This window comes from Hyaena hyaena, unplaced genomic scaffold, assembly GCF_003009895.1.
Source record: "Hyaena hyaena isolate Hyena2069 unplaced genomic scaffold, ASM300989v1 scaffold_1204, whole genome shotgun sequence".
Lineage (NCBI taxonomy): Eukaryota > Metazoa > Chordata > Mammalia > Carnivora > Hyaenidae > Hyaena > Hyaena hyaena.
In genome coordinates, this window is record NW_024081831.1 from 308,195 (window position 1) to 331,878 (window position 23,684).

At 36.0% G+C, this 23,684-nt stretch overlaps 1 protein-coding gene across 2 annotated transcripts in view; it reads left to right on the forward strand.

The window, feature by feature from the left end:
• The window catches only part of EPHA3 (EPH receptor A3), a 340,047-nt gene that overhangs the window by 301,743 nt on the left and 14,620 nt on the right, over window positions 1–23,684 (forward strand). For both annotated transcript variants that reach the window (XM_039222850.1, XM_039222851.1), the window contains exons 13-14: window positions 6,973–7,122; window positions 9,217–9,410. In XM_039222850.1, coding sequence (XP_039078781.1) covers window positions 6,973–7,122; window positions 9,217–9,410 — 344 coding nt within the window. The remainder of the gene's footprint in view (window positions 1–6,972; window positions 7,123–9,216; window positions 9,411–23,684) is intronic.

A 23,684-nucleotide genomic window follows, 5' to 3' on the forward strand; every position in this document is an offset into this window, starting at 1 on the left:
AAACATCAGGGTAGTAGTGACTGGTCTAGTCTATAATGTTGGTGAGCCCTGGAAGCTTAGTAAAACTTACTTTCTCAAATTATTTTCGGTTCACTGTGAATATCCCACATTTTAAAATATGTGATGACACATTGCCTGAAACTTTACCCAGGTTCCCTGAAGTCCTTGACTATCCTCAGTTTCCTTTCACATTGGAAAATACAGCAGTCTTTCTTTTTCTTTTTTTCTTATTTTTTTGAGGGGTGGGGATGTCAGAAAGTACAGCAGTCTTGAGGTCCTAAGTCAGTCTTACTTCTTGATGTCTGGAATGACTAATAATTTGACTCATTTCTGCCCTATCACCCCTTTGCAGTGATAATTCTATATATCAGGCTTCTAATACACTCCAGTGATTTTTTTTTCTTTTTCATTTACTGACCACTGCTCTGGAATTCACCCATATTTCAAGCAGTTATTTACTAAACATAGACCCTTAAGGGAACCGTTGCCATGATGTCTAGTCAGAATTGTCTTTTGGGATATTATGAGATTCTCCACCTCCATTTCATCTTTCCTTATTTTTCAGTCATCAATATTAAATCAAACTCAGTCAAGTTTTGTGCTTCTTTGGTTAATTACTAGAATGAATCTAGTATTTCTATTATTTTAATTGCAATTATATGATATTCTTGATACTGTATAGATCTTTCTGACTTATTTACTTATAACTGTTTTTTTGGCAAATTGTATTCAGAGTGCTTAAAACACACACTTTCAAATGAATTTCTCTAATCTTTAAACAAAATTAGGTTTGAGTATGTATAAAACACAAAGTTTAGCATTTAAAACCTTACTGAATTCTGAAACATCTTTAGCCTAATCCATAAATTTTGGCATTGTTTTTGTTGAAGATAGACACTATACAACAGATGACCTAATTTGAAACTAACAGAAAGTAACAGAAAAAGTATTTATTTGTATACATTACCCAGATAGCCATAGAGTATCTTAGAATGCAAAGTGAAGATTTTCCTGTTTTAAGAAATTCTTAAGCATTTCACATAATGTTGAAACATTTCAAAAGTTCAAAGGATAGGCTTTTGCTACCTAAGAGATCATCTGTCTCTGATCTCTTGTGGCAATCAACATCTGCTGGAATAATTCTCTCAATGGCTTTTAGATTTGAACTACTGGGGATTAGAACAGATGCTTCCCCTGGGAGTCTTCCTGGCTTGCCCTTCAAAATGTTGTCTACTGTTGTCTACAGCAAGTGAAGTGTAGGCCCTGCCAATACATAGATGCTAAATCCTTGAGTCAAATGATTTATCTCTATGGTTCCACTTTTAACCTGAGAAGCCAATATTTGCCTCCAGGTTAAACACTCAATTACTTAGGGTTTACTAAGATAAACTCTCCAAAGTCCTTTGTCACTCTAAGTATGACCTGACAGAGCTCACCGGCAGGCAATGTGAACTGTGGATCAGCAAAGCATTTACTAAATCAGTAGGGAGAGATTTGTATATATAATTAGAGAAAAATTGGGGCAGATATGAGATATTATGCCTAAATGTCCAGAGAGTTCAGCAATTATACTCCTTTTCTTAGAAATCAAGACTTGAAGCCCCTAACCCATAGCGAAAGAGCTGGCTTTAGTTGAGTGCCTGAAAAATTCAGGCTTTTAGCCAAATGTCTCATTTGAACTGTCTAAATTCATTAAGCTTAGAGAACTGAATTGCAGGATCTTTTGAGAATAGGTTTACTCTAACTGCTATTTCTGGACAAAGTGAACAAGGTTTTGGACTACTTCAACTAATCCTGGATTTGAATGTAGCAATTATGTAATTCCTCTTCCCAGAAAATCCCTAGTATCTTTACTTGCACCATTTTATTCTTTTTTTTAAATTTTCTGTAAGAATTCTGTAGAAGTAAATCCAGATAGCACGCCCAGTAGATATGTAATAACCAAAGCTTAGAATCGTCTGTAAGAGTCCAAAATAATTAACATTGAAAATGTCAGCATCCTTCATACACATGTAGGGTTAAGACAGAAATTTGAAAGTTGAAGGAGTTGACAGTTGAAAGTTGTTCATAGGTCAGCACAGCTGTTAGAGATATGCCCTATAATCCTCAGTTTATGAATGATAAGATAGCTGCACAGAGAAGTTAAGAAACTTGGCTAAAATTAAACAGTAGGCTAAAATTAAACTAGAAACCAAGACTCTTGATTTCTGCTAAACTTAAAAATGCAAGTTGAACAAGTGACTCTAAATTCCCTTGCACCCCCAATTACTGAGTTAACATAGAGAAGACATTGCGATCGGAGGAGCTGGTCCTAGGTTTGGCCTTTTAAATATGGGAAACACGCATTAACTTCTAATTCTATTCTGGAGTTCCCTCTGCAGTTGAGGCTTTTGACACACTCCATATGCTGTCATTTTGAGCTTGCTCAGGACAATTGGAGGCTTTTGTCAAATACACAAATATTGGGAAAGCTTACAGATAGATATGGAGACCACCTTAAGTAAATGTATTCATCTTACAATGTATTTATATATTATAAAAGAACACATCGTCATAAATTGTCTTTATGGTAACTAGCTGTGCTTTATAGTACTCTGAATGCCTAGTAGCATTTTGCCAAGCAAACTTGAAACTGTCAACTGATAACAGAGTTTTAGCTCATTAAGGACTGTTGCACTGGAATTGTTTTATTGTGACAGGAAAGAAGTATGGCAAATGAGGACCTTTTTATCTCATTGAATCCATATTTTTAGATAGCCCATTGCAGAATGTGTTTGGCAGTTATTTGAAACACATCTAAAATTTTAAAATGCCCCCAACATATATAATGAATGAAGCAGTTTCTGGACCAGAAAAAGAAAAAAAAAAAAAAAAGGTCAAACAATATGAGCTTGAATTTGTTAAGGCAGGGAATAGGGAGGTGTGTGGAGAGGAACTTTTGTGTTCAATCAAGAGAAAAAGTATGAATAAACTCTACAATGGACGACTTGTAAAAAGCTTAGTAGCCGACTCTTAGAGATTTCATTTTATTTTGATAGTCTCAGATCTACAGATGTTTAACTTGAAGGCAGACAGCCTTACCAGGAAGTTAAACCTATTAAAATGTATAGGTTCTTCTTTCATCCATATTTCAGAATCAGATTGGGCCCTCAAGGACAAGTAGCCAGTGTCTCACTATGTCAATGATATTTATGCTTTTGTTGCCATGGATAGTGTTTGCTCTTGGAGTAAAAACTTATTTTTTTACCAAACTCTTTGGTCATAGATATCTCCATTTAAAAGAAAGCTTCATGAGCAATAGGAAATTATCCCATTTTTGAAAAAAAGAAAGGAAGAAAGGTAAAAAGAAAGGAAAAAATAAAATAACAAAAATATTAAAAACAGTAAACAATTGGAAACAGAGGGAAACATCTCAAAGGGATACTGCGATATTTACCAACACCCAAGTATAAGATTAGCTCTGTTGAATTTGGCCCTTACTTGACAAGAACAGAAATAAAAATATCCATGGAAAGTGTAAGAATGTTAAAAAAAAAAAAAAGATAATTCCACCTAGTCTACATAAAATCCTAGATAAATCCTGGATCTCGTCTGAATTATTTTACCCTTGCTCAATAAAGCTTGTCACATACCATCTAAAGCAGTCATTTTCAAGTAGGGATAATTTTCCTCCTAGGGGATATTTGGCATTGTCTGGAGGCATTTTTGCCTGTCCAATTGGAGGGATGCTACTGTTATCCAGTGGGTAAAGGACAGGGATGCTACTAAACCTCTTACAATGCACAGGACAGCCCCTACAACAAATAATTAATTTGGTCTAAAATATCAGTAATGCTGCTGTAGAGAGAGCTTGTTGTAAAATTACCTAACATATGTAAAGAATGTGTAAAAAATGGGAATGAAGAGCAAATGCCGCTTCCAGGTACTTTGTAATCTCTCCTATCCATACTGGACTACAAGTTACATGGGGCAATGTAGAACACATTGCCATTTGTGGGGGGAAAAATGCAGCATGCAACAGACTAGCCATCTGCCACAAGGCCTAGGGTGTTGAACTTTGAGATATTACAAACAGAATGCAATGAATGGTGTGACCTTTTTTCCATTTAGTATGTTATTCTCATTTGCTCTTGATCTAATACTTGGAATTTTAATTCTTCTCCCTCAGTGCTCTAGACTTTAGACATGGCTATTTTACTTTTGATGTTTTGATTTCATTTTGTTAAGATGTCTTTGGAGTAAACTCCTAAATAGACATACTTGCCTCACAGGTAAATACATCATATATTTCAGTCAGCATACGAGTTTCAGCCAGACATGAATTAATTTTTATGTTTAAAAATTGTACTTACCTCATCCTACAATTGAATACTGTAATATTCATATTCAGAAACAATAATGGTTCTTAAATTATCAGTGATATTTTTAGGTCAGTAAAGTACCTGCAATACTCATATTGATACAGTTGGTTTGGGATGCATATTATCTATGGAGCCAAATGAAAATCTTTAAAGCTTTCTGCAAACTCTAAAATTTTTAATCCACACAACACCCTGTGAGGTATTTTCATAATTTTATAGATACTGTAAAAACTTGTTAAGTAATTCTTATATTTACTATTATTATGGAAATAACAACATTTTTAAATAGCATGTGTGGAAAGAGGACAAAAATGAATAGTATGATTATTAAAGCTATTATTATGCTATTTATAGGTTCATTTGTAGTATTTATATATATTCTGAAAAACTAGGCTCAATGTATTAGTTTCTGAAAATGGGCTGTATTTTTAAAAATGCTCAAAATCATTAGATATCTTCAGTAAAATCTACCACTTTAAGCCCGTAACATAGTCCTCTCTCTCAACAAACATACACACACCTCCAGGAAACAAGGTGTTGTAAACAGGAGCGCTTGAAAGTCAGACTCCTATTTTAAACTACAGGAATGCAGAGATGAAGGAAGCAACCCTATGACTCCTCTGAACATCCCCGTCTATTCAGGATAATTAAAAGGTAGAAGGATGACAGAGCATGGAGTGACCAACTTGGCCTGGAACATTCCCAAATGTTCCACCAAGGAGTTTACATTTGACCAAGATGTTCAACTAAGTTTACTAGGTGCAGAAGGCAGACAGGGGAAACAAAGCTTCCCAAGAATAAAAGAATAGCATGTATTTAGGAGAAAAGTCATTCAATTCAAGCCAGTGAGCACTTGTTGAACGCCTGCACATTTGCCAAGATAGTGTCTATGCAAGACCATTGCTCTCTGCAGTGAGCACAGGCTTGCAGAGCTCATGCTCATTATCTTCAGCTTTATAATCTATTTAGCCTTTCATAGGCAAAGGATTTCAAATTATAGTTTAGGTACAATAATTTTACTTATGGCAACCAATAGGACAAAGCTACTACTTGAATTCATTTTACTAGTATTGAACACAAAGAATTTGACATTATAATGTTGAATGTGAAATTTTCCCTGCTTGAGCATCCCTTCAAAACTAGTGACACTCTCTGTAGCTCAATGTCAATGGAACACATTTTGATGAATAGGCATTATAATTTGGATGATGTGAATTCTTTGGAACATCTATCCATTTTTTTTTATATCAAAAATTTGTACATCCTTTAAGGCTCAATTTATATGTGACCCCTCAGTCTCTCTAGTGAGCATCTCAGGCCCTTGCTCTACATCACAGCTATCTCACTGCATTCCTACTCACTGTGAGGTCCAAGAGCGGTGTGATCAGCATCACCTGGAGCTTTTTAGAGATGCAGACCATGGCTACACTCTGCAACTACTGAATCAGAATTTCCATGGGAGCAAGCTCCAGATGATTCATTTACATAGTACAGCTTGAAAGCAAAGTACTAGATACTTATTTCTTACTGCACTTCATTATTCAAAACAACTAATTATCATTCCCATTTGCCTGATATTTTCCAAACAGAAGGACTAGTATGTTATTTATATTTGTCTCACCCAAAGTGACTAGTATAATACTTCCCATATGGTTGCTACTTGACACATTTTTATTAAATGTATTTATTAAACTGAGAGAAAATTCCATGGGAGTCATACCTCCGTACCTCTCATAACTCAGAGAAGCAATACTCTCCTCCAGAATATAAGTTCTGGGAATGTAGTCATTATATCTAACTGGTTCATATGGTGCCTACCTAGGACATGGAAGGTACTTCAGCGATTAGTGATGTAATGAAGCACTGGGTACTGAAGAGCGTTTTTTTGGAAGGATAATTTTATTTTGAATTCATTTAGTTAACAAATATCAATGAGAACTTTTATGTCAAGGAATGGTATAAGTTCATTACAAATGTTAACTTGCATTCTGAACTAAGATTGCTTGGTCAAGCAGAAATCGATGTTAAATCAATAAAGGTTAGCCCAGGATAACTCATCCTATTCTAATACACTCTAGAACATCTACTTTGGGTCATTTTATTACAGATGAGTAATTAATGTAGCATAGGTGATGTAAACCTGAGCAGTATTTGAGCAATTATTAAATGTTTTTGCCTTTCCTCAAATTGAAACTAAACACTTCAGTACATGGTTTGCCACTCATTTCTGCTTCATATTAAAATAGAATATCAAGGGGGACCCAAATAGCTCAGTTGGTTGAGCATCCGACTTCGGCCTAGGTTGTGATCTCACTGTTCCTGAGTTCCAGCGCCGCAGTGGGTTCTGTACTGACAGCTCAGAGCCTGGAGTCTGTTAATTTAGATTCTCTGTCTCCCTCTCTATCTCTGCCCCTCCTCTGCTCGTGCTCTGTCTCCCTTTCTCAAAAATAAATAAACATTTAAAAAATTAAAATAAAATATCAAGATATTTCAGCAGAAACCTATATTCCATTTCAGAAGAGAAGCACTTGGACAAATTCAGTCAGGTTTCATATTATATGTTAGCGAGTTTGTGCATTGATCATACATGTACATGATTTTATATTTAAAGGGAGGCAAGATCCCAATCCGATGGACATCACCAGAAGCTATAGCTTACCGCAAGTTCACGTCAGCCAGCGACGTGTGGAGTTACGGGATTGTTCTCTGGGAGGTGATGTCCTATGGAGAGAGACCATACTGGGAGATGTCCAATCAGGATGTAAGTATTTGTAGTCAATGAATTATGGGTTCAGATTAAGAGATCAAGCTGTGCAAGGAAGTGGAGCATAATGAAACCAGGTGGCTCCCAGTTTGTGACATTGAAACAGAATACTTAGAAGAAATGAAAGTTTCTGAGTCTTGCAAGGATATTAATTGAGTTGCTTTTACAGCATCACATGTTTCCCTTAAGCAGGGATTTAGAAATGAGAGAAAATGAAGACATTTGTCACCAGAATATAAGGAAATAAGTGATCGAAAAGAAAACCAATATGTTTAGGGGTCTGTTTGAAGTACTTTTGCTGCAAAAGTGTCTGTATGTAATAGTAATAAGCCACAGTACTGCCACCCTTTGTAGACTCAATTAATGATGTAAACTAACATTTTGTTTACTTAAACATAGTATTTCCCAAAGTCAGACAAAACATCCAATCTCCAGAATGTTGTTTCTCTTAATGTATTAAACTTACACATGAATTTAGTTATACAAAGTGAAGTGTCTGGATGGAAAAAATGGTCTTTAACTTTCTATTGTAACTGTGATGTGATTTTTCAAAAGGATTTGTATTTTTATAAGCGATGCTTTGCCAATGCTTAGTAAAAGGATGCTATTGACATGGGATCAATACTCAGAGATTTTTCTTTATGTTTAGCCAAACACTGTGGGCTGGATCTCAAAGATTCATAACATGGAAAGCTGAGATGCTTTTAGTCATTTCCTACTCACTACATATAAAACTGCTTTTACTCGGGGCGCCTGGGTGCCTCAGTCGGTTAAGTGTCCAACTTCAGCTCAGGTCATGATCTCACGGTTTGTGGGTTCAAGTCCCGAGTCAGACTCTGTGCTGACAGCTAGCTCAGAGCCTGGAGCCTGTCTTGGGATTCTGTGTCTTCCTCTCTCTCTCTCTGACCCTCCCCCTGCTCACCCTGTCTCTATCTCTCTCTCAAAAATAAATAAAACATTTAAAAAGTTTGTTTTTTTTTTTTAAAAACCCTGCTTTTACTGTGTGTATAAAAACCTTTCAGGACTTCTCTAATCAAGCTATATTTGTAACAGCCCTGGGAAAATCAGACTCTTCCACATCTCTATTTTCCAAATTTTCTCTGTATTAGAGGGCCTCACAGTGCAGTCTCCATACTAGTACTGCTAGCACCGCCTGGGAATTTGTAGTAATGCAAATTCTCAGGCCTTCCCCTAGACTTATGATTCAGAGAAGAGCAACCTTTGTATTAATAAGTCCCCCAGATTGTTCTGACACACAGGAAGTTTGAAAATCACTGGCTTATGTGATTTAAAGGTACAAATGAATTGTTACTTCATTGTTCCCCACATAGGATTTTACCTAAAGAATTTACTATGACTTGAAAGGTACCATTTGAAAAAAGTAGACCTTTCCTGCACTCATTTATTTATGAACAATATTCCACATACATCTGTATGCCCAAATAAGATCTTCTGTGTAACTCTTAAGCTTCCTGAATCTTAGAATATTTCTTTTGATTTTATTCTGAAAAGTATCTTTACAAATGTTTCTTTCCTTGGGGTGCCTTGGTGGCTTGGTCGGTTAAGCGTCCGACTTTCGCTTAGGTCATGATCTCGCGGTTTGTGGGTTTGAGCCCCTCGTCGGGCTCTGTGCTGACTGCCAGCTCAGAACCTGGGGCCTATTTCAGAGTCTGTATCTCCCTCTCTCTCTGACCCTCCCCCTGCTCACGCTGTCTCTCTCTCTCTCTCTCTCTCTCCTAGAAATAAATAAAAATATTTTTAAAAATATTGAAAAAATAAAAAACAAAAAAACCCACAAATGTTTCTTTCCTTAAAACACTTCTCTCTCTGTCTCTCTCTCTCCTCTCTCTCTCCTCTCTCTCTCTCCTCTCTCTCTCTCTCTCCTCTCCTCTCTCTCTCTCTCTCAATCTTCTGGTGTATAACATTTCTGGGCATGAATAATCTCTTAATTATTTGATAAGCTGTTATCCTTTCCAACAACTTAAAATAAGAACTTGCTCACTTGACTTTAAAATATTCATATTGGTGAGCCCTGCCCATCAAAAATAAGAGTCTCAGCTCTTACATCCCTGGACACTGCTTCTCACACAGGTGATCAAAGCTGTGGATGAAGGCTATCGGCTGCCGCCCCCCATGGACTGCCCAGCTGCATTGTACCAGCTGATGCTGGACTGCTGGCAGAAAGACAGAAACAACAGACCCAAGTTTGAGCAGATTGTCAGCATTCTGGACAAGCTGATCCGGAACCCAGGCAGCCTGAAGATCATCACCAGTGCGGCGGCAAGGTGACACTTAGATTTTCCATTCTGCACTCACTCTGAAATTAATATATTTTTTATCTCCAGGGTGTTCATTTTTTTTCTTCCCCCTCCCTAACTGCATTCTTTGAAACTTGTATTCCTGAGGAATGGACAAAAGTGGGTTTTTTCCTTCCTTTAAAAAAAATCTTCCAAGATTCTTATGTTATTTAATCGGAATGATGAAATTCAGAGATATCTGAAACTTCCATCTCGAATAGGAATTAGTCTCCATTCAGGCTTGTGTGTCAGTCTTTGGAAAATAGGAACCCCAGACACACAGATTCTTTTCACTTTGTACTACTTAAAATTCCTTTAAAGGAAAAAAAAATGAAATCTTGAGTGGTGGTAAACTCCAGTGAAGTCCTGATTCATTCCTCATTTAAAATAAAGCTTCACAAAATAAAAATGCTTCTAAAATACTGCACCAGCTAGCATAATGCAATTCCCCCCACCATGTAATTCAACAAAGTTTGTTTAACCCATACCATGTGCCGGTTACTTTGTTAGACACTGTAGAGAAGAAAACCGAGAATGAATGTGTCAGTGTCCCCAGACTGCAACACAAATGTCAGTACATCATGGCTGTAATGCAACCTGGAATGCGTGATATCCATGAAATTTTATGCATATCCCTCCTCGTTAAAAATCACTCAGTTCTCCTAATGATGCTGAGGAATGGAAGTAAAAGTGTATCTGAAAAGTGCAATTAAAGAAACAGGGAAGAAGAGATGAATTTTGTCAGGGGCCATGAGAAGAAAAAAGAAGTGTTAATATATTTAGTACTTCTCAGAGAAACTAAAGGGAAATCTAACTGTCATGTTTAAGAGATCTATATTCTCTCATTGAACACATAAGAGAAGAACTGTTCTTTTACATTCTGATGATATGTGCTCTTATAGGACAGGTACATGGGTTTAATAAAAGAACTACATTTAGTGTGCATAGAAATCCACAGTATTAAGTGATATGTATAAATGCTACATAGTGATGATTTACTGTGATTCATGTAAAAGGTATAAAATACTGCCTTGTTGGAAGGAATTTGTTTCTTTTTTGCCATCTTTATTGATAATCACCAAGAATTATGACTTTCAAATTGATAGAGCATTTGCTATTACACTTTATAATAACACATATGATTTTTTACATTTCAAAGGAACAATTATATTGAAAATACATGATCCAGCTTTTGCACTATACATGGATAAAATGAATAAGGGGGATTTGAACCGAACTCTTAATACCAGTATCTAAAATTTATAGAGTATTTGTTGAAAATAGCATTTAGAGGTCAGTAAAATGAAACTTGATGCTATATCCTTAGTAGGAAAAACTACTCATAATTTATCCTGTAAGATTGAATCTCTATCCAAATCTTCAGAGAAAGAAATTATACAGATTGTTTTGAAAACCTACCTGACAGTTTAACTAACTGTAACAAACCCATCCTTCCCTGAGTCATGGGTCCTCATTTTGTACCCCGAAGCCGTTTCTTTTGATCTTTACTCAGTGTCAATCCTAGAAGAAAACAAAACAGAAAACAAAAATTCCACATCTCTCTAATTATTTTCATGTCATAAAAAAAAGACATTCAAACCATTTCCATAGAATGGTATTATCAATATAAAAACCAATAATCTAATATGATCTAGAGATATTTAACTTCACTTCTACATGGAAAAATGGTGTTAATACCATATTATAGTTAATCAGGATACATCCTACTATCCAAATTTTAACATACTCCCTAAGTCCATTTTTGTGTTTTTATTGAAATTGAATATTATCTCTTCTAATAAATATTATTTTTTCAATGTTTATTTATGTACCACCCTTTCTGCTGTAAACCCTTTCTTCTATGACTGTTATTCCTCTGACTGAGACACTGCAGTAGTCTAACTTGTCCCCTGCTTTCATTCCTTCATTCATTCTTGCTTTCATTCTTTCATTCAATCATCTTTGCACATAGCCTTCAGAATTTTCTTATCAATATATACAGAATTTGTAGTGCCTACGTGGCTCAGTCAGTTAAGCATCTGCCTCTTGATTTCGGCTCAGGTCATATCTCATGGTTTGTGAGTTTGAGCCCTGCATTGGGCTCTGTGCTGACACTGTGGAGCCTGCTTGGGATTCTTTGCCTCCCTCTCTCTCTCTCTACCCCTCCCCTGCTCATGCTCTCTCCCTCTCTCTCTCAATAAATAAATAAATAAACTTAAAAAATAGATATGATTTAATTTCAGTCACCTTTTTACAACCAATTTTGAATTGGAAAAAAAAAAAACCTAGACTCTTGTTGATGGTTTAAATAGTCCTGCTCTTCCAATGTCATTTCTTTTATTCAAAGGTTATTTTCTTCATTTTTCAACAACTATTTATTATAGTCTAGTATACTATGTGCTAGGCATGTGCAGACTCTGGAGAACAATGAAGAAGTCAAATATGGTCCCAACCATGCCAGAGCTTACATTATAGAAGATGTACAATAGACAACAGACAAGCACAGATTATAGAAAGGAAATAAAGAGATTGTTGTGATAGATAATAAAAGGGTGATTGGGCAGGAACCCTCTGTGGAAATATTTGAGCTAAGACCTAAAGAAAGAAAAAGAGCCAGGTTGTTAAAGAGCCCCTGCTCCCCGAACACTCACACACACACATTCCTAAAAAAGTATGCTTGGCATAGGAAAAAGCAACTGCAAATGAGTTAGGAGGGTTCTAGAAAGTGACAGAAGGACAACATAACTGAAGAGCAGGAGGGGAAGGAAGAATCTGTCATGAGTCTGAGAAAGCAAACAGAAGCCAGAGCACTTGAAGCTACCCAGGCCATGTGAGGACTTTGGATTTTTTTTTTTTAAATGCATGAGGAATCCATTAAAACATTTAAGGCAGAGAAGCAGTAAGATTTGATTTATATGGCTACTTTGTGGAGGGAAGGCCATAAGTGTGAGGAGAGGGGCACTTCTAGCTTTCAATTTGTGCCACTTGCACTTAAACAATATTCTAGCCTCAGTGGCCAGCTTCGAGTTCCTCCAGAAAGCCAAGGCATTTCAGGTATGAAGACAGTAGCACATGCCGTTCTCCTTATGTTAGATTCTCGGTTTCGTCCCTTCCTCCCCCTTCTGCATCTTGTATTAACTGAGACATTCTCTGGCAACATCCTGTAAAGGCCCACACCATTATTTTTATACAGAGTGCCTTCACAATTTTAATTTAGTTGTGTGTTTTCTCTTTTTAAATATCTATTACTCCGATAAACCTAAGCCCTGTGACATTAGATGTCTTGCTTCTCTTGTATTACCTGTACAGCATCTATTAAGTAGTGAATATATACTTTCCAAAATAATAAATGTCCATTCCAATAGATACATTATTTTTAAAGAATATCCCAGGTTTTTTTCTATTCATTATACAGGTTTCGTCAGATGTTAGTCATAATACTAAAAGCTTTAAATTTTCTCCTAATCAAAATTTCATGTCTCTCTTTCTGTCAACTCAAACCCAAAAACATCCTCCTCCAAACACACTAGGAGGACATCACAATGTGAATTTGTGAATGGCACCAAGAATTCAGGTTTCTGAATGACTTATCTAGATCAGTGTACAAAGTTATGCCTGGCAAGTCCTTTGGAAAAAATAACGTTATTCTATCATTTCTATACAGATGGTGGTTCCCAGAGTCAACCAGGCTCTCGTTAGTTTTGTGGCAAAATTTATTTCAGATATTATTACAGAAATCCTTCTATAATGCATCATTTCACTTTTGAACCTTCAGTAGAGGTGATGATTCATAACAGAATCTTTCCCAGAGAATCTTCCACTAAAGGTTTCTTGGTGAATATCACTGCTGGAAGTGGAAAGGTAGATGAGCCAATGAACAGGGTGTGCCTACTAAAATCTTACTTGGATGTTGGAAAGGTGGTAACAAGAGAAGAGAAGTTATATTAAATTTTATGCCTTATTTTTCTTCTAGTAATTGGTTTATTTTCTTAAAGGTAGTGTAATTGGAAGAGACATACGTGAATTTGAAGTTTAGACAGTACATCAATACAATGTCATGGATGTTTATGTAGCAGTTACTTTGTGCAAGGCATTATACTAGGCCCTGTGGTGATTAGTTGGTAGAGAAGTACCTTTTGAATGCTGGATGAAATTTCTGTGGGCACATAACAGGGTAAGACTATACCATGCTAGGGGAACATTCTGCAGAAAAGCAAGACACACAAAAACTTAGGATCCTTCCATATTTTATTGCATCATACAATTCTGCTGGAATATAGTATGAAGGAAAAGCCTGATAGATCATTTCATCCTATAATGGAAGAGTTAATGTCATTATTAGAAATCTGGGCTTTGGGGATGACTGGGTAGCTCAGTCAGGTGACTTGATTTCAACTCAGGTCATGATCTCATGGTCTGTGAGATCAAGCCCTGATCAGGTTCTGCACTGAGCGTGGACCTGCTTGAGATTGTCTGTCTGTCTGCCTCTAAAAAAAATCCTGACTTTTGTCCTTGAGGAAAAGAGGAGCCATTGAAGATACTTAATAATATGTGGTTCTATGCCTATGGAATAGTTCTCTGGCAGCTATACCTAAGAAGAACTGGAGGTAAAGAGGTTCATAATAAGGTAATAATGATTTTGAAGGTGGTTTATTTCAGTAGTCTAAGAAAGGACTTCCTCTAGGGTAGAGCAGAGGAAATAAAGAAAAAAGATGTGAATTCAAAAAGATTTCCTGAAGTATTAGAGGACATAGTGGCCAATGAGATGTGCAGAGTGACAGAGAAAGTATCAGAGAGTACTTCCAGGTTTTGAACATGGAGGACTATAAGAACAGTGCTCTCACTGACAGTATAGGAAGGGCATAGGGAAGAACAGGTCTGCAAGGCAGGTGAACATTTTGGAACAATAAGACCGAGTCCTGCAAGAAACTAGAAATTTGCATCTCAAACTGGGGGAGAGATTAAAATTGGGATATCAATTTAGAGCCTTCTCTCTATAAAGATAAAAAAAATCTCATAGAAACTTGTGTAACAGTACAAAGCTCAATCTAGGAATGCTGGATTTTACCATAAATATACTTATTTTTATTTTTCTAAAATTGTAATTTCTAGTTAAAGTTCTCATATTCCACTGATTATAAGAAGACTTTTTTTATATATTTAAAGTTTATTTTAAGAGAAAGAGAGTACAAGGATGGGAGGGGTAGAGAGAAAGAATCCCAAGCAGGCTCCACACTGTCAACATAGAGACCGTTGCGGAACTCAGACTCAGAAACCATGAGATCAGGACCTGAGCCAAAACCAAGAGGCAAATACTTAACCACCTGACCCCCCAAGGTGCCACTAGATTACCAAGAGATTTTAATCTCTGAATAGAGATTTTAATCCCTGAACACTCTCAGAGTGTTGGTTCATATAGGTTGACACTGTGTCATCCTTCCTCCCAGTCTTCCAGATTGAGCTTTTGAGCTTCTCCTTTCTGATACTGGGGTGCCCTGGTGTCTACAGATCCTTCTGAAGCTTCTAATATGCCTCCGTCACTTAGTCCAGAAGTCACTAACTAAAATATATATAAGTACCAAGAAGATAATTGAAATGGGTGTATGCTTCCATCCTATGTAATAGGATGCAGTAGTAGCTGATGTGGATTTCAGGCCCCTTAGAAGGGGATTGTAGAGCCAATTAATGGCATTGGGTGAAAATCTTAAAAGAAAAAAAAGGTATGAAACATTTGAAAATATCTCAGAACATTAAGTCACTGCATAAACTTCTACCCAGAGAGAAAGAAAATGGTCTCTTTAGAGCTATGGGGAATAGTACCAATCACAGAGCAGAAAAATATGAAATGCTCTGTAGAAACAAGGAAGAGAATTACAAATGTGACTTAGACCACTGCTGAATCCACAGTGCAAGGAATTTTTCAAAAGTGGAGAGAATGAAGTGTGTTATCAAAAGCTGCTGAAGCTTGAGAAAACAAAAATACAACAGAAGAAACAGAATCCATTCAGTTAAGCAGTGAGCAAAACATTGGTTTCTTTTTAGAGGAATATTTTGAATATTTTAGATAAATGAGATACAAAATTTTTAAAGGTTTAGTTATAATTAAATGATGAAAAAGTGTGAAGACAGTGCTTTTGAGAAATTAAAAAAAAACATATAAATGTAATACACATGTATAAATGGTAAAAATAAAGCTCCCTCCCTTTTTAAGAATTGAAGAAATCTTTCTTAAAGAAGTTTTTGATAGGCTGTATTACAAAGCTGTAGTCATCAAGACAGTATGGTACTCCACAAAAACAGATACACAGATCAATGGAACAGAACAGAGAAGCCAGAAATGGCCCCAAAAATGTATGGCCAACTAATCTTCAACAAAGCAGAAAGAATATCCAATGGAATAAAGACAGGAACTTGTGTTGGGAAAACTGGACAGCGACATGCAGAAAAATAAACCTGGACCCTTTCTTATCCACAAAATCCATAAAACTAAATTCAAAGTGGATGAAAAACCTAAATGTAAGATAGGAAACCATCAAAAGTCTAAAGGAGAAAACAGCCAACAACTTCTTTGACCTGAGCTGCAGCAACTTCTTACTACACATGTCTGGAGGCAAGGAAAACAACAGCAAAAATGAACTGTTGAGACTTCATCAAGATAAAAAGTTTCTGCACATCAAAGGAAACAGTCAACAAAACCAAACGACAACTAATGGAATGAGAGAAGATATTTGCAAATGGCATATCGAATAAAGGGTTACTGTCCAAAATCTATAAAGAACTCATCAAACTCAACACCTAAAAACAAATAATCCAGTGAAGAAATGGGCAGAAGACACGAACAGACACTTTTCTAAAGAAGACATCCAGATGGCTAATAGACACATGAAAAGATGCTCAACATGACTCATCATCATAGAAATACAATCAAAACCACACTGAGACACCACACCTGTCAGAATGGCTAAAATCAATTAACTCAGGCAACGACAGATGCTGGTGAGGATGCAGAGAAAGAGGAACACTTTTGCACTGCTGGTGGGAATGCAAACTGGTGCAGCTACTCTAGAAAACATTATGGAGGTTCCTCAAAAAATTTAAAATTGAGCTACCCTATGACCCAGGAATTGCACTACTAGGTATTTATCCAAAGGATGCAAAAATGCTGATTTCAAGGGGCATATGCACCCCAATGTTTATAGCAGTCCTATCAACAATAACCAAATTATGGAAAGAACCCAAATGTCCTTTGTCTGACAAAGAGATAAAGAAGATGTGGCATATATATATATATATATATTCAAATATTACTCAGCAATCAAAAAGAATGAAATCCTGCCATTTGCAACAATGTGGATGGAACTAGAATGTATTATGTTAAGCAAAGTAAGTCAGTCAGAGAAAAATATCATATGATTTCACTCATATGTGGAATTTAAGAAACAAAACAGATGAACATAGGGGAAATGAAGGAAAAATAAGATAAAAACAAAGGGATGCAAGCTATAAGAGAATCNTTGGGCTCTGTGCTGACACTGTGGAGCCTGCTTGGGATTCTTTGCCTCCCTCTCTCTCTCTCTACCCCTCCCCTGCTCATGCTCTCTCCCTCTCTCTCTCAATAAATAAATAAATAAACTTAAAAAATAGATATGATTTAATTTCAGTCACCTTTTTACAACCAATTTTGAATTGGAAAAAAAAAAAACCTAGACTCTTGTTGATGGTTTAAATAGTCCTGCTCTTCCAATGTCATTTCTTTTATTCAAAGGTTATTTTCTTCATTTTTCAACAACTATTTATTATAGTCTAGTATACTATGTGCTAGGCATGTGCAGACTCTGGAGAACAATGAAGAAGTCAAATATGGTCCCAACCATGCCAGAGCTTACATTATAGAAGATGTACAATAGACAACAGACAAGCACAGATTATAGAAAGGAAATAAAGAGATTGTTGTGATAGATAATAAAAGGGTGATTGGGCAGGAACCCTCTGTGGAAATATTTGAGCTAAGACCTAAAGAAAGAAAAAGAGCCAGGTTGTTAAAGAGCCCCTGCTCCCCGAACACTCACACACACACATTCCTAAAAAAGTATGCTTGGCATAGGAAAAAGCAACTGCAAATGAGTTAGGAGGGTTCTAGAAAGTGACAGAAGGACAACATAACTGAAGAGCAGGAGGGGAAGGAAGAATCTGTCATGAGTCTGAGAAAGCAAACAGAAGCCAGAGCACTTGAAGCTACCCAGGCCATGTGAGGACTTTGGATTTTTTTTTTTTAAATGCATGAGGAATCCATTAAAACATTTAAGGCAGAGAAGCAGTAAGATTTGATTTATATGGCTACTTTGTGGAGGGAAGGCCATAAGTGTGAGGAGAGGGGCACTTCTAGCTTTCAATTTGTGCCACTTGCACTTAAACAATATTCTAGCCTCAGTGGCCAGCTTCGAGTTCCTCCAGAAAGCCAAGGCATTTCAGGTATGAAGACAGTAGCACATGCCGTTCTCCTTATGTTAGATTCTCGGTTTCGTCCCTTCCTCCCCCTTCTGCATCTTGTATTAACTGAGACATTCTCTGGCAACATCCTGTAAAGGCCCACACCATTATTTTTATACAGAGTGCCTTCACAATTTTAATTTAGTTGTGTGTTTTCTCTTTTTAAATATCTATTACTCCGATAAACCTAAGCCCTGTGACATTAGATGTCTTGCTTCTCTTGTATTACCTGTACAGCATCTATTAAGTAGTGAATATATACTTTCCAAAATAATAAATGTCCATTCCAATAGATACATTATTTTTAAAGAATATCCCAGGTTTTTTTCTATTCATTATACAGGTTTCGTCAGATGTTAGTCATAATACTAAAAGCTTTAAATTTTCTCCTAATCAAAATTTCATGTCTCTCTTTCTGTCAACTCAAACCCAAAAACATCCTCCTCCAAACACACTAGGAGGACATCACAATGTGAATTTGTGAATGGCACCAAGAATTCAGGTTTCTGAATGACTTATCTAGATCAGTGTACAAAGTTATGCCTGGCAAGTCCTTTGGAAAAAATAACGTTATTCTATCATTTCTATACAGATGGTGGTTCCCAGAGTCAACCAGGCTCTCGTTAGTTTTGTGGCAAAATTTATTTCAGATATTATTACAGAAATCCTTCTATAATGCATCATTTCACTTTTGAACCTTCAGTAGAGGTGATGATTCATAACAGAATCTTTCCCAGAGAATCTTCCACTAAAGGTTTCTTGGTGAATATCACTGCTGGAAGTGGAAAGGTAGATGAGCCAATGAACAGGGTGTGCCTACTAAAATCTTACTTGGATGTTGGAAAGGTGGTAACAAGAGAAGAGAAGTTATATTAAATTTTATGCCTTATTTTTCTTCTAGTAATTGGTTTATTTTCTTAAAGGTAGTGTAATTGGAAGAGACATACGTGAATTTGAAGTTTAGACAGTACATCAATACAATGTCATGGATGTTTATGTAGCAGTTACTTTGTGCAAGGCATTATACTAGGCCCTGTGGTGATTAGTTGGTAGAGAAGTACCTTTTGAATGCTGGATGAAATTTCTGTGGGCACATAACAGGGTAAGACTATACCATGCTAGGGGAACATTCTGCAGAAAAGCAAGACACACAAAAACTTAGGATCCTTCCATATTTTATTGCATCATACAATTCTGCTGGAATATAGTATGAAGGAAAAGCCTGATAGATCATTTCATCCTATAATGGAAGAGTTAATGTCATTATTAGAAATCTGGGCTTTGGGGATGACTGGGTAGCTCAGTCAGGTGACTTGATTTCAACTCAGGTCATGATCTCATGGTCTGTGAGATCAAGCCCTGATCAGGTTCTGCACTGAGCGTGGACCTGCTTGAGATTGTCTGTCTGTCTGCCTCTAAAAAAAATCCTGACTTTTGTCCTTGAGGAAAAGAGGAGCCATTGAAGATACTTAATAATATGTGGTTCTATGCCTATGGAATAGTTCTCTGGCAGCTATACCTAAGAAGAACTGGAGGTAAAGAGGTTCATAATAAGGTAATAATGATTTTGAAGGTGGTTTATTTCAGTAGTCTAAGAAAGGACTTCCTCTAGGGTAGAGCAGAGGAAATAAAGAAAAAAGATGTGAATTCAAAAAGATTTCCTGAAGTATTAGAGGACATAGTGGCCAATGAGATGTGCAGAGTGACAGAGAAAGTATCAGAGAGTACTTCCAGGTTTTGAACATGGAGGACTATAAGAACAGTGCTCTCACTGACAGTATAGGAAGGGCATAGGGAAGAACAGGTCTGCAAGGCAGGTGAACATTTTGGAACAATAAGACCGAGTCCTGCAAGAAACTAGAAATTTGCATCTCAAACTGGGGGAGAGATTAAAATTGGGATATCAATTTAGAGCCTTCTCTCTATAAAGATAAAAAAAATCTCATAGAAACTTGTGTAACAGTACAAAGCTCAATCTAGGAATGCTGGATTTTACCATAAATATACTTATTTTTATTTTTCTAAAATTGTAATTTCTAGTTAAAGTTCTCATATTCCACTGATTATAAGAAGACTTTTTTTATATATTTAAAGTTTATTTTAAGAGAAAGAGAGTACAAGGATGGGAGGGGTAGAGAGAAAGAATCCCAAGCAGGCTCCACACTGTCAACATAGAGACCGTTGCGGAACTCAGACTCAGAAACCATGAGATCAGGACCTGAGCCAAAACCAAGAGGCAAATACTTAACCACCTGACCCCCCAAGGTGCCACTAGATTACCAAGAGATTTTAATCTCTGAATAGAGATTTTAATCCCTGAACACTCTCAGAGTGTTGGTTCATATAGGTTGACACTGTGTCATCCTTCCTCCCAGTCTTCCAGATTGAGCTTTTGAGCTTCTCCTTTCTGATACTGGGGTGCCCTGGTGTCTACAGATCCTTCTGAAGCTTCTAATATGCCTCCGTCACTTAGTCCAGAAGTCACTAACTAAAATATATATAAGTACCAAGAAGATAATTGAAATGGGTGTATGCTTCCATCCTATGTAATAGGATGCAGTAGTAGCTGATGTGGATTTCAGGCCCCTTAGAAGGGGATTGTAGAGCCAATTAATGGCATTGGGTGAAAATCTTAAAAGAAAAAAAAGGTATGAAACATTTGAAAATATCTCAGAACATTAAGTCACTGCATAAACTTCTACCCAGAGAGAAAGAAAATGGTCTCTTTAGAGCTATGGGGAATAGTACCAATCACAGAGCAGAAAAATATGAAATGCTCTGTAGAAACAAGGAAGAGAATTACAAATGTGACTTAGACCACTGCTGAATCCACAGTGCAAGGAATTTTTCAAAAGTGGAGAGAATGAAGTGTGTTATCAAAAGCTGCTGAAGCTTGAGAAAACAAAAATACAACAGAAGAAACAGAATCCATTCAGTTAAGCAGTGAGCAAAACATTGGTTTCTTTTTAGAGGAATATTTTGAATATTTTAGATAAATGAGATACAAAATTTTTAAAGGTTTAGTTATAATTAAATGATGAAAAAGTGTGAAGACAGTGCTTTTGAGAAATTAAAAAAAAACATATAAATGTAATACACATGTATAAATGGTAAAAATAAAGCTCCCTCCCTTTTTAAGAATTGAAGAAATCTTTCTTAAAGAAGTTTTTGATAGGCTGTATTACAAAGCTGTAGTCATCAAGACAGTATGGTACTCCACAAAAACAGATACACAGATCAATGGAACAGAACAGAGAAGCCAGAAATGGCCCCAAAAATGTATGGCCAACTAATCTTCAACAAAGCAGAAAGAATATCCAATGGAATAAAGACAGGAACTTGTGTTGGGAAAACTGGACAGCGACATGCAGAAGAATAAACCTGGACCCTTTCTTATCCACAAAATCCATAAAACTAAATTCAAAGTGGATGAAAAACCTAAATGTAAGATAGGAAACCATCAAAAGTCTAAAGGAGAAAACAGCCAACAACTTCTTTGACCTGAGCTGCAGCAACTTCTTACTACACATGTCTGGAGGCAAGGAAAACAACAGCAAAAATGAACTGTTGAGACTTCATCAAGATAAAAAGTTTCTGCACATCAAAGGAAACAGTCAACAAAACCAAACGACAACTAATGGAATGAGAGAAGATATTTGCAAATGGCATATCGAATAAAGGGTTACTGTCCAAAATCTATAAAGAACTCATCAAACTCAACACCTAAAAACAAATAATCCAGTGAAGAAATGGGCAGAAGACACGAACAGACACTTTTCTAAAGAAGACATCCAGATGGCTAATAGACACATGAAAAGATGCTCAACATGACTCATCATCATAGAAATACAATCAAAACCACACTGAGACACCACACCTGTCAGAATGGCTAAAATCAATTAACTCAGGCAACGACAGATGCTGGTGAGGATGCAGAGAAAGAGGAACACTTTTGCACTGCTGGTGGGAATGCAAACTGGTGCAGCTACTCTAGAAAACATTATGGAGGTTCCTCAAAAAATTTAAAATTGAGCTACCCTATGACCCAGGAATTGCACTACTAGGTATTTATCCAAAGGATGCAAAAATGCTGATTTCAAGGGGCATATGCACCCCAATGTTTATAGCAGTCCTATCAACAATAACCAAATTATGGAAAGAACCCAAATGTCCTTTGTCTGACAAAGAGATAAAGAAGATGTGGCATATATATATATATATATATTCAAATATTACTCAGCAATCAAAAAGAATGAAATCCTGCCATTTGCAACAATGTGGATGGAACTAGAATGTATTATGTTAAGCAAAGTAAGTCAGTCAGAGAAAAATATCATATGATTTTACTCATATGTGGAATTTAAGAAACAAAACAGATGAACATAGGGGAAATGAAGGAAAAATAAGATAAAAACAAAGGGATGCAAGCTATAAGAGAATCTTAAATACAGAGAACAAACTGAGGGTTGCTAGAAGGGTACTGTGTGGGAGGATGGGCTAAATGGGTGATGGGCGTTAAGGAGGGCACTTGTTGGGATGAGCATTGGGTGTTACATGTAAGTGATGAATCACTAAATTCTATTCCTGAAACCATTATTATACTAAATGTCAACTAACTTGGATTTAATAGAAAAAAATTTTTTAAGTTCTTGGTAGAAACTACTTTTATGAAAAGAAATTGAAAATGGTCTTACAATGATAAATGTTCTCTTACTTCCTAATATGTAATTTAGTTATACAGATAAGAAAAATAAACAAAATTCATTTTTAAAAGAGACTATTTTGAAGGATTAGTTTTCTATTATTTAAATTAATTTTTAATATTCCATTGATATTACATTATATATAATATATAGCTCCTGAATTTAAATAAATTATTTTTATGAATGTAGCTAAATTAAAAATAAAGAAGACTAACAATAGAGAAAAATGAGAGATAAGTTAATTCACTTACATTCAGTCAATAAGATATCCTTTTAAATTTTTGGATATTTATGTATATAAAATGAAATAGATGAATTATTTTTAAATTCACAGAATTTTCATACTCCAGGCAGGTGGATTCTTTAATAGTGCTATAAATTTATGGAATATAAATTTTTGTTAAAAAGAATTAAATAATACATTCCATATATTTAGAATGAGGTTCTAAAGTAAAGGTAATCAAATTCATGGCATAAGGTCTTAAATAATATATTTAATAGTAATTTACAGTAAGGTTCTGAAAATCCACTTATACTTAGTTAATTTATTGAAATGATTTAAATATATTGTTCCATTGCATTAATCGCTATATTTGAAGGGACTCTCAGGTTAATTAGAAGCAAACAAGCAATATTAGTAATTTTTCCCTGTTAATGGCACTAAGTTGACATACATAAAGTGCCCCTGATCTCTAAGACAACATAATATAATTTTTTTTTTGAGAATGAGTGCTTTGACAAAATCCTGCATTCTTTAGGAGAAGTCTAATGACCAAAAATCAATCTATTTCTCAATGTGACTTTGACCTCCGATTCTGAAGCTGACAGGGTGACTTTCCTCACTAATCAAATATTATACAGAATCTTTTAGAAGAAAGCAAATATGCCAAATACCCAGGTGATTTTTTTTTTAATCTTAAAAATCAAAGTAGGTAATTTTGCCACTGGGAGGAGTTAAACCAGTTGTAACAACTATAACTGCTAGGATTCTTATCCTTAAGGCCTAGAGATAATTAAAATAAAGACAGCGACTGTACTTCACCTTAATGTGCTATATACAGACTACTCT